Below are 14,462 nucleotides of genomic sequence, written 5' to 3'. Positions count from 1 at the left end.
GGTCACGCGATCACGCTCACCTGGTCGGCTCGCCAGTCTTTGAGGACTCACCCGAGTATGGGCTCGGTGGAACGGGGGATTGCGATTCCTCCCCCGGGGCCGACTGTACCGTTACCACGGGTGACCTCACACGCAGGCCCAACAGTACAACACGAGAGTTCGCCTGTCCCAGCGGGGATAAACATCTAGTGGTGGAGTTGAAATGCCAGCGCGTGGGGTGTCATGCTAGTTTTCCGCAGATTGATATGGCGCCGAGCTTTGGCTTTGAGCTGGTGAGAAGGAGGGCATGAGCGGGGTAACATGTTACACAGAAAGCAGCAGTTACCAGTATCCGTATTAGGCATAGAATGAGCCTTATTCCGAGCTTTTTGTGGGCTAATTTCTTTGTGCGTTTGTGCGCTTCACCTGGCTTAACAGTTGTTTGTTGCCCTCTTTGCTCCTTCCATAGCTACCTCTACGCATCATTATGAAAGGCCATCTCATCTACACCCCTTTGTTACCTGCTGTCACTGAGCTGGTCGAATCCCTTTCATCCAAGACATCTCGTACATAGCACTCCTCGATTCCACCATGTCCACTCCGCCCGACGCCGCAACTATCGCCCGCCTCTCCTTGCACGATCCCGCACACTTTGGCATTCAGCACTCCCAAACTCTGCACCGCCTCGCGCTCCTGCAGCACTGGAACATTGCCACTGATGCCAAGGTGCTGGAATTAGGCTGTGGTCAGGGGGACTGCACAACCGTCCTTGCCAATGCTGTCGGCGAGGGAGGGAAGGTGGTAGCAGTCGATCCGGCAGATCTGGATTATGGTAAGTCATCGCTCACTTCTCCAGCTTTACTGCCCCTCCTGATGATAGGAATCATCACAAGTCAGCTAACTTCTACTACAGGTGCCCCGTATACTCTTGGTCAAGCACAAGGCCACATTTCACAAGGCCCGTTTGGTAGCCGGATTACCTGGGTCCAGCAACCCACATTGGACTACCTCTCTTCTCTACAACCCTCTTCTAGCTCCTCCCCAGTCTTCGATGCAACTGTGCTTGCACACAGTCTCTGGTACTTTGCCTCCCCCTCGCTCATTTTGTCTACCTTGTCTGCTATTAAGCAGCATAGCAAGCGCCTCCACCTTGCTGAGTGGTCGCTAGCAGCGACGCACCCCTCTGCCCAACCTCATGTACTAGCTTCGCTTACCCAGGCGGCCTTGGAGTGCCGTAAAGAGAATAGCATCTCCAACGTCCGAACAGTGCTGGGGCCAAAGCGGCTTACCGAGTTGGCCGTGGCTGCCGGGTGGAAGCTGGAGAGCGAAACCCGCGTGCAAGCTGGAGAAGGACTGTTGGACGGACGATGGGAAGTGTCTGCTTGTCTTGATTCCTCCTTTGAAGAGGAAGTAGAGGAGCAAGTGAAAGACGGCCGAGAACGTGCAGTGGTTCTAGCGTTACGTGATGCGTGTGAGGCGAGCTTGGGGGGTATAGAAGGGGGTCAGAAAGGTGTCAAGACCATGGATATCTGGGTTGCTAATTTCGTTTGATGTCGATGCGAGTGTGTCCTAGCCCAGTTCTTGGCTGCTTTACACAATGAACCACCGAGCTCGCGAGTGTCCTAGCAAGCACAAGACAGTATGTGCGACAAGACAGCGTTCGTACCACATGTAGGCATACCCAAAGACGTTTTGTGCCCCAGAATTCCCTATTTAGATATACACTGAAGGGATTATATCTCCACACCTTACAATCAACAGCGATCAGTCAAGGGCTGTAGATATGATCGGCTTTCGGCCCCACCATGGCCGACCGACAGGGAGCTTCGTGTGTTGGTCCATTTCGGGACAGCTTCTAGCTTCTCATGAAAACTCTAGAGTATTTTCTCTGTATAAGAAAATATCGGCAAATAACCTCTCAGAGTGAAAGACATACTGACGTTATGAGCATATTTTCTATTATTCCAATAACTACAAGGCGGGATAGCCACTACCATATATTCCCTTCATTGCTCCGGTTCTCGGAAATCGTCCATATATGCAAGCCGCTGACGGTTGTCGTCGACCATGCGCGCATATTCGAGCAGCAGCCTAGCTTCATAGCCTCATCTCTGTACACGACAATGGCCCAATTCCTGCTCTCCGTTGCAATGACCTCTGCCTGAGCGTCACGGTATCCTTCGCAGCCGACGGCTCAATCAAAAATGCTACCGCACGAAAGCACATGCTTATGGTACTCAGCCTAGGTGATTTACGCCGGGCGCTGCACTCAGACGGATACAAGATTACACTAATGACGTGACATTGCGGTCGGGACCGGAGGATAGACGTGGTAATTTACACATTTGACTCCGGCGATGCAAGGGAAAAGATATATGAAGGAACGATTGGCTGGCATGTGCCAGCTGCCTCATTACCATCCCCAACGAGACCGCGAATTATTGCAGTCGGCGAGAGAGTGCCTGAACTGGCTGGAGCTCCTGGCACGAATACGGGAGACGGACCTGTCTGCTTTTCAACGAGATGACCCGCGAAGCGAGGGTGGTGGAAGATGTGGTATACTACCAAGGCTCAGACTATTAAAGGTGCATCTTCCGCAGAGACGCTTTGCACTGGCCTTGTGTCTGTACACTGCTTTTCCGTTTCTCCCATCACTTGCGCCTCCAGCGTCTTTCTGCATCGGACAACGTTGACTCGGCTACTGCATCTCAAAACATGGCACTCAATCGAACCTCGATTATCGGACCTTTTGGGCACCACGACCGCTGTCAGGACTGTAGTGCGCCGAGAATCAATCGCATTCTCGTTAGGCCTGTGTCATAACGGTACTATGGCATCGTCATCGGAGTGAACAACATGATTTCTCGACGAATAGCTGCAGAGAAGGGTCTCTCTCAATTATCGTAGCTCTTCCGATCCAAGCAAGAAGTTAGTTTTGTACCTTACAGACTCGGGAGCTATAATTATAGTGTGAGTGTAAAGGCTAACTATTCTTAGAAGGAATAGGCGGCCTAGCACGTGCGGTAGCCAGGGGAGAGTGCCCCGTGGTCGACGTTGAAGAATTTGATTAGCTAGAAAAAGTTATTAGCCTATAGCTATAAGGTTTTGGTATAAGCCCCGCCTCGGGAAAAACAACCCTAGAACCTCAGCTCGGTCAGGTCCCCGACAGCTCGGTGTCAAGACTGGTAACTACGAAAGAGTCTCAATTCTGACCATGCTTGGCCAGAGTCGCTCCACCTCGTCGTTCAGCCTCTACTTTGTTGAACAGATGACGTGGTCAATAGGTGAGAGAAAAGTACTATACTCGCTATACTCGCTATACTCGCTAGACTCGCTATACGCTAATCTGCAGCATCTGCAAGTGCAACCTGGAGCGACAATGCAGGTGGAGACAGACCTGGACGATGTCCCCAATGCCAAGCAAATAGCTCCTCATGAGCCCTTTATCAATATATACTTGTTTGCATGCGAGTCCCAAAGTGTTTTTGTTTCTTGTTTCTGTCATCATTAAAGTGACGATATCAAGATGCGCTCCTTTCTGGCCTTGATCTCCCTCGCGGCCAGCGCTGCTGCAGCCGGCGCCGATGCGAAGCCCAACGTCAAGCCATTTGATCCCAGCTCATTGAGTCTGCGGGAAGTTGGCGCGCGCAACACCCTGGTATGTTCCTCAGTAAGATCATGGACTCTGAGAGATGCCAACCAAAGAACAGGACTGGCGCGTTTGGCTGGAGCAAGACGGCAATCCGATTTCGTTCTGGCACGACATCCCCCTCTTCCCGCAAGGAAATGTCTCCAACATTATCAACATGTATGTTGAGATTCCCCGGTGGACCGATGCCAAGATTGAGACCAAGCGAAATGAGCCGTTGAGTAAGTCAATCATACCATGCCTACACATGAGCGTACACTGATAGCTGTCAAGATCCCATCTTCCATGACGACAAGAAGAACAGGCCTCGATTTGTCTTCAGTGTCTGGCCCCAAAAGACCTACCCGTTCAACTATGGCTCCATCCCCCAGACCTGGGAGGACTCCACCGTCATCCACAACTTTACCGGCTATATTGGTGACAATGACCCGATGGATGTCTTTGATGTCAGCTCGCTGGAGCCTCCGTACGTCGGACAGCTGAAGCAGGTCAAGGTCTTGGGTGGACTGGCGATGATTGATGTAAGTCTCACTCGGAATTACCGAAAGACTTTTTCGATGCTTATGCGATCAACCACCAGGAAAACACGACCGACTGGAAAGTCCTTGCCATTGATATCAAGGACCCCATTGCTTCCATGGTCAACAGTACGTTTTTGTTTCGGCGATTCCTACTTTTCCGCTTAGGTGTCACTAACTCGTTGCCCAGATGTTGATGATTTGGAGGTGCTCCGCCCTGGCAGCAAACAGACATTTTATGACTGGTTCATTGTAAGTCTCCAAGCTGCTTTTCTCTACTCAATTGCCTTGTTTTAACCCCCGTTGCAGTACTACAAGGTCATCAAAGGCTCTGGGAAAAACTTCATCTATGGTGGCAAATTCCAAGATCCAGCCACCATGCTTTCCACTATCGGCGAAAGCCATGATTTTTGGCTCAAACTAATGCGCGGCAAGACTCAAAAGGACAAGATCAACCGCGACCAGACATCCAACCCTCGTTGGTGCAAGACATTCGTTGACGCGAGCAACACTACCGCCAAGTTCAAGCTCCCAGCGAAGAGCAATATTCTGCCTCCGGCGAAGCGTCCTGCCCAATACGATCGCTGGTATTATCTCGACAAGGACTTCAATATCACTCCAGGACAGGTGATTGAGGAGTAAGGCGGTTTCATACCGCAAAACTGATGGATTTTATGCGGCAATAGGAAAAACACGTAAATAGAACCAGTCAAAGACTAATCTGACTGAGAAAATAATTGCTTATATATATTAATGCAGAACATCACCCCAGCTTGCTTCTTCGTTGTCTAGAATCCGAACATCAATATGCTCCACCATGCAAATCATTACCCAATGCGCGAAATCTTCAATAAATGCAAATGAAACGCCGATATATGCAAGTAAGGGCTACAGATTCTCGTACTGGACCGTTTGGTATTTGCTCAGGGCGCGAATGCGGGGACCATACTTGAACAGAACCCAAGGAATGGGAAGAAGCGCAACCGTCACAAACGCAAAGAGACTGACAGCCCAGTTCACGCCGAGCTTGTCGTACATTTGCACGATGAAGAGCGGAAAGGCGCCCGCAAACGCATACCGCGCCAGACTGTTGGCGCTGGCCTGACTGGCCACCACGCTGCCGTGGTATGTGTCGGCGCCGTACTGCATCGCAGCAACGAAGATGCAGAGGTTACCCCAGGCAAACGGCAGGATGGCGACGGCCGGGCTCGCCCACGAGACGGCGCTCGTCGCCGTCCAGGCGTACCAGAACAGGCCGACGGGGAGGCCGAGGCTGCCCACCATGGCGGGGTAGAGGCGGTGCTCCGGCGGGACCCTGCCGGGCGGGAAGCGGCGCGCCTGCGCGCGGTACAGGGTCGCGTCGCAGAGCAGGATCGTGGCCAGCCCGAGCAGGCAGCCGACGGCGACGGACAGGAACACGAGGCCCGACTGCTCCGTGCTGAAGTGGTACACGCGGCCAAACGTGTACGACAGCCCGGCGAAGAAGCTGAAGAGGATGCCAAAGTTGACCGCCACGTACAGGCAGAGGAACCCGGTGATGGGCTCGGTGAAGAGCATGTGCACGGGCCGTATCAGCCCGGTCTGGAGGAACGCCGTGATGCGCTGCCGAACGGGGGGCCGCGGCGGCACCGCATGGCCCCGTTGCTTCGCGATTCGGCGCTTCAGCAGGGCGGGAAACGTCTCCCACGTCGTGAGCGTGAAGAGCAGGGTAAAGGCGGCAAAGAAGAGCAGAATCCACTGCGTCCAGCGCCAATTCTGGCGACTGACGGCAAACGATCCAAGAATGGGACTATATATCGGGCAAGTTAGCAAACTCGGAACCTAGGCAAAGGACAAAGAAAAAAAGAAGAAAAAAGGAACATACGCAAAACCCGGACCGAGAAACGGCATGAGCACATAGACCGCAATCATCGGCCCGCGGCTCTTTGGCGCAAACGTCTCGACAATGGACCCGGAGCCGGTCGCCAGCGCGGGCGCCCAGCAAAAGCCGGCCGCGAAGCGGAAGAAGCACAGGGCGCCGAAGCTGTGCGTCAGGCCGGCGGCGAGCGTGAAGAGGGCGCCGAGCACGCTGGTGCCGATGTAGACGGGCCGCCGGCCCATGGTCTCGGACAGCGGGCCTCCGAGGACAGGCCCGAAGCCGAGCGCGAAGCAGTACAGCGAGAGCGGGAGCAGCGCGACGACGCGCGTGACGCGGAACTCGTCGGCAATGGCCTGCGTCGCGGGGCTGATGATGGATGTTCCGGCAGATCTGCGAGAGGGTTAGTATATGTGAGCTTTTGGCTATGTTTGGAGTTTACATAAAAATCCCCAGGGGGGAGGGAACATACGAGACAAAGCCAAAAGAGGACAGCATGACCATGAGATGCGCCTTTTTCCAGCCGGGCCAGTTCATTGGGTTCTGCGCGTCTCGGTCCCAGTCTAGCAAGGACAGGGCCGGGTCCTGCTGCTGCTTCTCGCTGGTGTCGGAGGGGGCGTCATGGTCGGCCACCGGAGGCGCGCCGGTTTCCGGGTCGGCCGCCTCTGCCGCTGTCGACATTTTTTTTCCGTGCTCGGCTCTCCAGTTCCGCTTTGGCAGCGATAGCCGAAAAATAGTCTGGCTCACGTGTTATACTGCCTTTATAAGATTTTGCTCAAAGACTTGCTGTTGGTAAAAAGCTCCAAGCCGATCTGGTCAAACTTCCTTGATTTGCCGGATGAAGAGGGCGTCCTTCTCCATCAATGTACACACCAACAAGAGTGTTTCCGGGGTAGATGCTTCAAATGCTAGGTAACATCAAACTACGGAGTAGGGGAGCTGGGCCTTTATATTTATATAACCATTCTAGAAAGCTGTTCTTGTTTCCTCCCCCCGCCCGGGGCCTTGGGCCGTCCGCACCACTAGGCCGACTTAGCTTCTTTACCGAGACCGGGACAGGCTTACAAATTGCTGGTGAGTTTGGGGCGCTAGGCGGAATTATAGCGGCTCATAGCGGCCATATGCGGGCTTTTGAGACACGACATGCTTGGTTTGTCAGGGAGGATTACTGATCTACGAGACAACAGCCCGGGGGGGGGCCATGAAGGAATCACCGTCGACAAATTTGACCGCGGCTTCGTCGTTGTTACAAACCAATACAAACTGCATAGTTATTTCCCAGGTCCTAGTATCCGTAGACGTGGTGTCTTAGTTTTCGGAAGTTGGAAGGATTCTGGGGCCGGAACCAGGAAGCTGAGCAGCCAAGAGCAAATCTCTTTTATACATGCTTCGCAAAAGACAAACGCATTTACAAATGCATGCAGATTGTGCGGCGTCTTCCGAAATTTCTAGGCTGAGTCTCTTCCCGACGGACCGTTTTTCCCTCGGGGAGGACGGACAGCGCGGCCGCAGATAACCGGATGTCGCCCTCGGAAGGAGAGAAGAGAAGTCGAGAGTCTCAGACATGCAGACGGGCAAAGTTTCAGTTCAGACGGGAAAAGTTCCCGCGCACCTATTTGGCCAGCTACTTATCCCTAAGCAGAAAATGCGGTCTCGGAATGCCATGCCATTTTGGTGTCGGGGACTTGCCCCTGGGGGCGAACCAGCATTGGCGCGTCTAGGTTGTTGGGAAAAAAGGAATCGAACAAACTGATCCAAGAGTCTCTGTCCTAGCATTACCACGATGCCGCCACATAAAAATAGTGCAAAAACCCTGATCTCTCGTACGAATAAAAAGGGGCCCATTCCCATCTCTTGAAGGCTATTTTCTAGTCTCGTTTGTCGTGCGTCGGCTGCCAACAGGCAAGACCAGATGGACAAACGCAGAGGTACGACTATGTGTTAAGTATGGGTGCCATTTGCTATGTTTGCAGGATGATATTATTGAGTCCATAGAACGCCGACACGACATTGCTTACTGTCACTGCAATTCAACATCCCGCAGGAAAGTACTGGTTCAAAGCACAGTCATCTCCAAAACACAAAAAGCCTCTGTCAACTTCTTAAGCGTGACCGCGTTTACACGGCGGGACGATCAAGTATCAGTCAGACCGGGCCCTAAAATCAGCCAGAATCGACATGCCTTGAATTAATTATGCAATAGTACAGTGGCACAATTACTATACAGCGCCATTGTAGCGGGCAAGACGGTAATGGCGGCAGCCACTGCTGGCAATTATACCAGAGACTCTACACGTGCACAGTCAAGATGGCAGCATCGGCAAGGAAAGAAATCATCAAGTTAAATTGCAAGGATAGCCTGCACATGATACCTAGTGAATGTTACTGTATACCTACCAGACCTACACGCATTTGCCCAGCACCCCGCCCCCGCGTCGCGGCCCTAACCCATCAGCACAGTTTCATTCATGTGAAACTCTGCCTTGGTCGCCAGGTATTCCTCGTGGAAATACTCCAGGTACGGACCGGGCATCTGGCCTCCCGCAAAGACCTTGAGGAGACCATCCTTTCCGGTCCATAGGTGGCGGATAAATGTGCCATCGCACCCGGCATGGGCCTCGGGGAATCCGTTTGCCTCGTCGCAGGGCAGCTCCCGAATGTCGTCGGCGAAATCGTAACGAACATAGGTGCCGAAACCGCCCTGATCTGTTGGCCGGCCAGGATCGTTTGTCCTGAACTTGGTGCAGTTGGGATAGCGGCCGCCATCGTTGGGGCAGTCCTCCCAGGCATCGAGTATCTCAAAGGTTCTTGGGTTATTTTGTGCCACAAGAAAACCCGTGTTGAGATATTCCTTTCCAAACTCGTCTTGGTTCCACTCGTGCTTTGGGTCAAAGGCGAGAGCGAGCGAGTTGGAGGCCGGGCTGATTTTCCAGTAGTTCATCAGCCATTCGAACGGCAAGTCCAGGTTTCTGAACAGCGCATCGGAGTCCATGTAGATGCACGCGCGATGCTTTGCCAAGAGTTTCGAAATAATGGCCGGTTTCTTCCAGGAAGTGCGACGGTCCGTATAGCTATCCGCTGCTATATAGTAGTACTTGTATCCGTGTATCTTACCTGTTCATCATGTGAGCCCGTGTTCAAGTACAAAAGCGAGCAACTTACTATATAGCCAGTGGTTCAGGAACCCGAGGGACAGTCCATGCACAGACTCTGCATTCTCCCAGCTCATGACGTGCGGCCCAAATATTTGACCAGAGGCATTAAAGGCTCTGTCGTCAAAGTCGATTATGCAAAGGTCGTTGCCGAGCTTAGCATGCCATGCGATATCCTCAGACAGACGCCACTCCAGTGCCCCAAAGAGAGAGTATTTAGGGGTGTCGGGTAATACTGAAGGGTTCTGCACCCTCTGGAAGTAAAAGTCTATCCAGGGCTTTGAGGTTTCCGTGGCGGTGTTGAAGGCGACCTGGTGTGGTGTCGCTGGTTCGTGGCTGCGCCAGCGTTAGCATCCATTGGGAATTGAACGAGGTACCAGTTTCTGTATCTTACCTTGGTCCGACGAGAGTGTCTGGGCTGGTCAGTCGATGGTGGGCGAGCGTGAATAATAGGAAAAGAATTGTGGCAGTCGCTGCCGCCCACCCGAGACGACGCAGTCCGTAGGCACGAGTAGCAATCATTGTATCGATTTCGAATATTTCTGAAGAATAGAGGAGGTTGCTGAGGATGCCAAAGGATGAGAAAGAAAATTCGAAAATGGAGGAGCTCTCAGAGGTATTTATTGGAAAATCCGGAGCTGTTGGTGATACGAAGCCGCAAGGTCCGGAGCAAACAGAAACGCATGCCAAGACCAAGCTGTTCACCACAACTTGAGAAGGAGGAGGCGAGCGCGTATGCTGAGCAACCAAGTGCCACCTCGTTTTATCAGAATACATATCACGACATGTAAATATTGGTCTTGTTTGTACCTCGACGGAGATGTTGTATCCCCTGTTTGCATTTCTGGAGCGGATCACGTCTCGGAGGCGGGCAGACTCGCAGGCAGGGAGAAACACGGTCGGTCCTTTGGGCGTTTCTCAACAAACATTTTGATACCTTTCGAGCGCGGTGGGAAGGTTTGACGAGCTGCAGTGATTGGATTGCAAAGATGAAATACGAAACTGTGCAACCTAGAGCGCCGCAAAGCCGCCGTTTGCACAGCAGCTCTGGTATGCTGAGTCAGACTCTCCCTCCTCTCCTGAAGACCAGGAATTGGCCTTGCGTTCGATCAATGGATTATCACTGTCGGATCCAGATATGTCCTATTCTGCTCGTCTAGCACGATTGAATTGATGAGGGGACAGCGGTCTTGCAAATCCTCTGGAAGCGTGGTGTGAATCAAGGCGGCGCCGGTGATGTTGCACAAGTTTCTGCCGCTTCCATACCACGACCAATCAATATTTATTTTATGCGGGAAATCGATAATCTGGTCCTGGTGCGCCAGCGCAAGCACGGGATGATTCATTGGGGTGTTGCTCTGATTCGCGTAAAAGTACCTTGTCTGCAGCACGCCGCGTCAGTACATATACGCCGAATCCCAATACGTCATTGGTTTACATGGGATGTCTTGTCCATGCGCCGCCGATGGAGTGCGACCACGCAGCGCATTTGCTAGACCGGGCATGCAAACACGTCCGGTTCCACGCGAGCCGGCACCGCTGGATGGTAGCGGGCTTGGAGAGACGATATGGTACCTAATCCTGACTCGCTCCGGGCGGCATACGACGCACGAGGGCAGGGAAGTCGACCGGCATCTTGTTGTCGCTTGGATGTGTAGAGTTCCTCGTTTGCTATGGCGCCCACGATCAAGTTCGCCGTCAACGTCATTCCGAGAATAGAATGAGGTGAAGCGAATCGACAGGTTTCAGACTCGAGTATGGAGAGTGGAATTTTAGACTCGAGTATGGAGAAGTGGAATTATACCGCCTACATTATCTACCCACTTCTCTGCCTCTATGTAGCCAGCCCTGTTCATCATGTCCCAAAAGGGAAAACGAGATGTGCGCCGCCAACGTCCGCCGAGTTCCGCCATTTCCCAGCCGCACTAGTCCGATGAATGCGACCGCGAAGATGACGTTTCCCAATACTTTGCAATGTCCCTCACCATATAAAAGCTCTATTCCCTTTTACCTCGTTTCCCGCATTCGGACACAGCACCCTCAAGCCGGCGATGCAACAATGTCCCCTGCAGTGAGCACCAGCAAGACGGAGCCGGCCTACCAGGTTCTCTCCTTTCAGCCCCATCAGGAAGCGCAGGCTCGTAAATACATCACCCGCAAGTCACATCGCAAGTCGCGGGGCGGCTGCTTGGGCTGCAAACTGAGCAGAATCAAGGTCCGTGTTGATCTTTCCCCCGATCCTCTCCCGGCCTCCCCGCGCCGAGACCACCAACTGATGCAATTCAGGAACCTTGCAGTGCGATGAAGGCAAACCCTCATGCGCAAGATGTCTTCGGTGCAACGCAGCATGCCAATACTCTGTATTAGACAAAAGCAACTCGGCGCGAAAATATTCATCCTTACAAAGAGGGCATCGCGCGACTGCTGCCATTACTCCCTACACCCCGCCGTTCGCCTTTAGCCAACCATCCTCGATAGCCTTGGCCAACACTTGTCTGCAGTCCAAGTCCCCCGCTCGAGGCGTCTCGCGCGTCTCGCTTCTTCACCACATTAACCAGCACTTTCACGCCTCCGCCGGCCTCGAGATCGCAGGCGGACAAGTGGCCCTTCTTGTCAGCCTCGGCATGAGCCGCCCGTATCTCCTGGATGTGACCCTGGCTGTGGCCGCCTGTCATCTTCGACACATGTACCAGGCCAATGGGGGCTTGAATGCTGCCACGACGGACACTGTATACGCGTGCCGAGTCGCGGAGCACTACCAGCAGTCTCTCGCGATTCGGAGCTTCAAGCAGGCTTTGGGAGAGCCATTCGATCAGGAGGGGTCCGATTCCGTCCTCATTTCCTCCATGATGTTCAATCTACTGTCTTTTACCCTAGATGACAACGACGACCCTGCCCTGTCTTGGGTTTTTACCACAGCGCCGGACCGCCTATCCTGGTTCTCGATGAGCATGGGTCTTGCTCCTCTGCTCATAAATACGAAGCAATTTCACGAGCGTTCCATCCTTCGCCACATATTCAACGCCTCCGACGATGAGCAACATACATTCCACGGCAATGATACAAAGTCATTATCCAAAGTACCGTCTCATTGGCTTCGTCTATGTGGGCTCGACTACGGTTCGGATGACCCCGACCACATCTTCTACGAACCCGTGCGCATTCTTGCTGAGCTATTCTCTACTCCCGTCAACCAGGAATCCTTTTTCTTATACATGGGGTTTTTTGGAAAAGTTGGCGCCCAGTTCCGCTCTCTGCTCGAGCACGATAGTGAGCCCGCCATGTGGCTCCTGGGATACTGGCTGGGGCTGTTGTGTCGATTTGACCAGATATGGTGGCTCAGTGCGAGAGCCAGGAGGGACTACCGTGCCATCTGCATCTGGCTGGATAAGCGCAAGGTACGACGGGGGCCTGGTGCAGAGGGTTTGATGTGGAGGCAGCTCATGGTTGATCTTGAAGGTGCTACACAGCAACCACCAGAGCCTGGAACAAAAGACTTGCACAAACCCGAGTTCATCGAGATTTGCGACTAAAAGTACCATGGCACCAGTATCGACAGTATCCAACACGATTTTCGGATATATATAATAGTGACTCTTCATATCCTTCTTTCTCGTTTATCTGCTGGCTGTCATAGATCCTGACTTTCGAGACATCACACTAGAACAATTGTTGTCCTTTGCGACTGGCCAACGGATAGGGTGGCCAGCGGATAGAGGCTCTTACTTCATCAGCTCTCGGCAACCTTGTTCTCTGATTCAACAACCTTGTTCTCTGATTCAACAGCCTTATTCTCTGATTCCATGACCAGATTCTCTGATGCAACAATCGGATTCTCTAACTTAACAGTCGAGTTATCCGATCCAAGAAGATTCTCTGATTCGCCGACCGGATTCTCTGAGTTGATGATCAGGTTCTCTGATTCAACGATCGGATTCTCCGGTTCAGCAACCGTATTATCTGGCAGGTGCTTGTCGTGTCTATCACTGCGACTCATTTTCGAAAATACCTTTTCCGGAACTCCAAGCTTTATACTCCACACCAAGTCGTGATCGGCCCCCTCAACTTCAGCCGCATTGTACGCAATCACGCCGTCTCCGCAGCGGTCCGCCGCCCAGCAGCTGTCGAACCACGTCGGGCCCTGCTCGCCGTAGTCGCCCACCATGGAGTCATTCTCGGCGTGAAAAGCGTCAACGGTGAGCGTCCGCCCAGCCGCGCGCAGCGCCTCTACCAACCGCGGCACGTACGCCTCATAGCCGCCCCAGTCGCTCCATCCTGCGGCGGCGTCGTCCGACCCCTTGTGCATCATGAGGACGGCGTCGACGCCCATGCCCTGCAGGTTCTCGCTGTACGCCTTGGACATGAGCGACGGCCGCAGGCGCATCTCCCTCTCGCCGTCCGTCTCGAGCGCCGAGGCCGGGGCCACCGAGGAGGACGCGCCAATGGTGCGGGCGACGACGCCAACGAGGCTGGACACGGCCGAGGCGCCGGCGCCCAGGGCCGGGTTAACTGTGCTCTTCATGAAGCGCGCCAGGGTCTCGGAACGGCCGATGACGGCCGCGGGCAGGCTCTGGGCGATGCGCATGGAAATAACACCCGACTGCGCCGGGGGGATCCAGGGGCCGGCGATGGCGAGGTAGGGCCGCTGCGGGTGCAGAAACGAGGGGTGGTGCAGGATAAAGTCGAGCGCGTAGACGGTTCCGGCGCTGTGGCAGCCGACGGAGACGTGCTTGATGTGCAAATGGGCCAGGAGCGCGGGTATGGCAGCTACACCACGCGTTTGCATGTCTTAGCCGACGTTTGTCGAGTTGGGGGGCGCGCAAACTTACCCTGCCAAACTTGGAGCCGATCCTGCACTTGAACCTCGTCCGTACCGCCATACCCGGGCCTCTCGACGTTGATGATGCGAATTTTGTGCTTTTTGGCGATGTCGTCTTTGGCTATGTGCATCCAGCGGCTGCCTAGTAGAGGAGGGAAGAAGAGAAAGACATTCTCCTCCTCGGGGTTCTCCTCGTTGCGATACCCATAATCGGCATACGTAATCTTAAGCCTTTCTGATCGGTCTTGAATAGTGTTTCCCGGGAGGTGAAATTCCCGGCTATACCTGGGGTCGTCGAATGACGGGTCCGAAGTCATCTTGGCTTGATGTTTGTTGTTGAAGCGATGGCGGGGAAAGCACCACCAAGCTGTTCAGGCTAGTTGGTTCATAATTTCGTGCCCAATGCCAATAGGCTAGCTGGCCATCCACCTCGTAATAGTTTACTGACTACTACCTCCCAAAAGTAGTATGAACACGTTCGCCGTCAAAC

The 14,462-nt window shown here is 53.5% G+C and overlaps 6 protein-coding genes across 6 annotated transcripts; 3 read left to right on the top strand and 3 right to left on the bottom strand.

The window, feature by feature from the left end:
* Positions 1-570: 570 nt before the first annotated feature.
* On the top strand, positions 571-1,530 carry CCM_08574 (SAM-dependent methyltransferase, putative; the record flags this gene model as incomplete). The annotated part of the gene is made up of 2 exons (XM_006673711.1): positions 571-811; positions 893-1,530. The coding sequence occupies 2 exons, from the start codon at positions 571-573 to the stop codon at positions 1,528-1,530; spliced, it is 879 nt and encodes a 292-aa protein (XP_006673774.1).
* Positions 1,531-3,505: 1,975 nt separating this feature from the next.
* On the top strand, positions 3,506-4,788 carry CCM_08573 (inorganic diphosphatase, putative; the record flags this gene model as incomplete). The annotated part of the gene is made up of 6 exons (XM_006673710.1): positions 3,506-3,637; positions 3,690-3,849; positions 3,902-4,149; positions 4,209-4,275; positions 4,337-4,398; positions 4,456-4,788. The coding sequence occupies 6 exons, from the start codon at positions 3,506-3,508 to the stop codon at positions 4,786-4,788; spliced, it is 1,002 nt and encodes a 333-aa protein (XP_006673773.1).
* A 246-nt stretch (positions 4,789-5,034) lies between these two features.
* CCM_08572 (bicyclomycin resistance protein, putative) lies at positions 5,035-6,682 on the bottom strand (the record flags this gene model as incomplete). The annotated part of the gene is made up of 3 exons (XM_006673709.1): positions 5,035-5,935; positions 6,011-6,394; positions 6,474-6,682. 3 exons carry the CDS (start codon positions 6,680-6,682, stop codon positions 5,035-5,037), a joined length of 1,494 nt encoding a protein of 497 aa, XP_006673772.1.
* A 1,762-nt stretch (positions 6,683-8,444) lies between these two features.
* Positions 8,445-9,675, bottom strand: CCM_08571 (uncharacterized protein; the record flags this gene model as incomplete). The annotated part of the gene is made up of 3 exons (XM_006673708.1): positions 8,445-9,115; positions 9,164-9,489; positions 9,548-9,675. 3 exons carry the CDS (start codon positions 9,673-9,675, stop codon positions 8,445-8,447), a joined length of 1,125 nt encoding a protein of 374 aa, XP_006673771.1.
* Positions 9,676-11,212: 1,537 nt separating this feature from the next.
* Positions 11,213-12,686, top strand: CCM_08570 (C6 transcription factor; the record flags this gene model as incomplete). The annotated part of the gene is made up of 2 exons (XM_006673707.1): positions 11,213-11,368; positions 11,655-12,686. 2 exons carry the CDS (start codon positions 11,213-11,215, stop codon positions 12,684-12,686), a joined length of 1,188 nt encoding a protein of 395 aa, XP_006673770.1.
* Positions 12,687-12,883: 197 nt separating this feature from the next.
* On the bottom strand, positions 12,884-14,289 carry CCM_08569 (uncharacterized protein; the record flags this gene model as incomplete). The annotated part of the gene is made up of 2 exons (XM_006673706.1): positions 12,884-13,941; positions 13,983-14,289. 2 exons carry the CDS (start codon positions 14,287-14,289, stop codon positions 12,884-12,886), a joined length of 1,365 nt encoding a protein of 454 aa, XP_006673769.1.
* Between the last annotated feature and the right edge of the window lie 173 nt (positions 14,290-14,462).

This window comes from Cordyceps militaris (genome assembly GCF_000225605.1).
Source record: "Cordyceps militaris CM01 unplaced genomic scaffold CCM_S00007, whole genome shotgun sequence".
Taxonomy (NCBI): domain Eukaryota; kingdom Fungi; phylum Ascomycota; class Sordariomycetes; order Hypocreales; family Cordycipitaceae; genus Cordyceps; species Cordyceps militaris.
The sequence above is the reverse complement of the archived record's forward strand: the minus strand, read 5'-3'. Positions and strand labels throughout refer to the sequence as shown.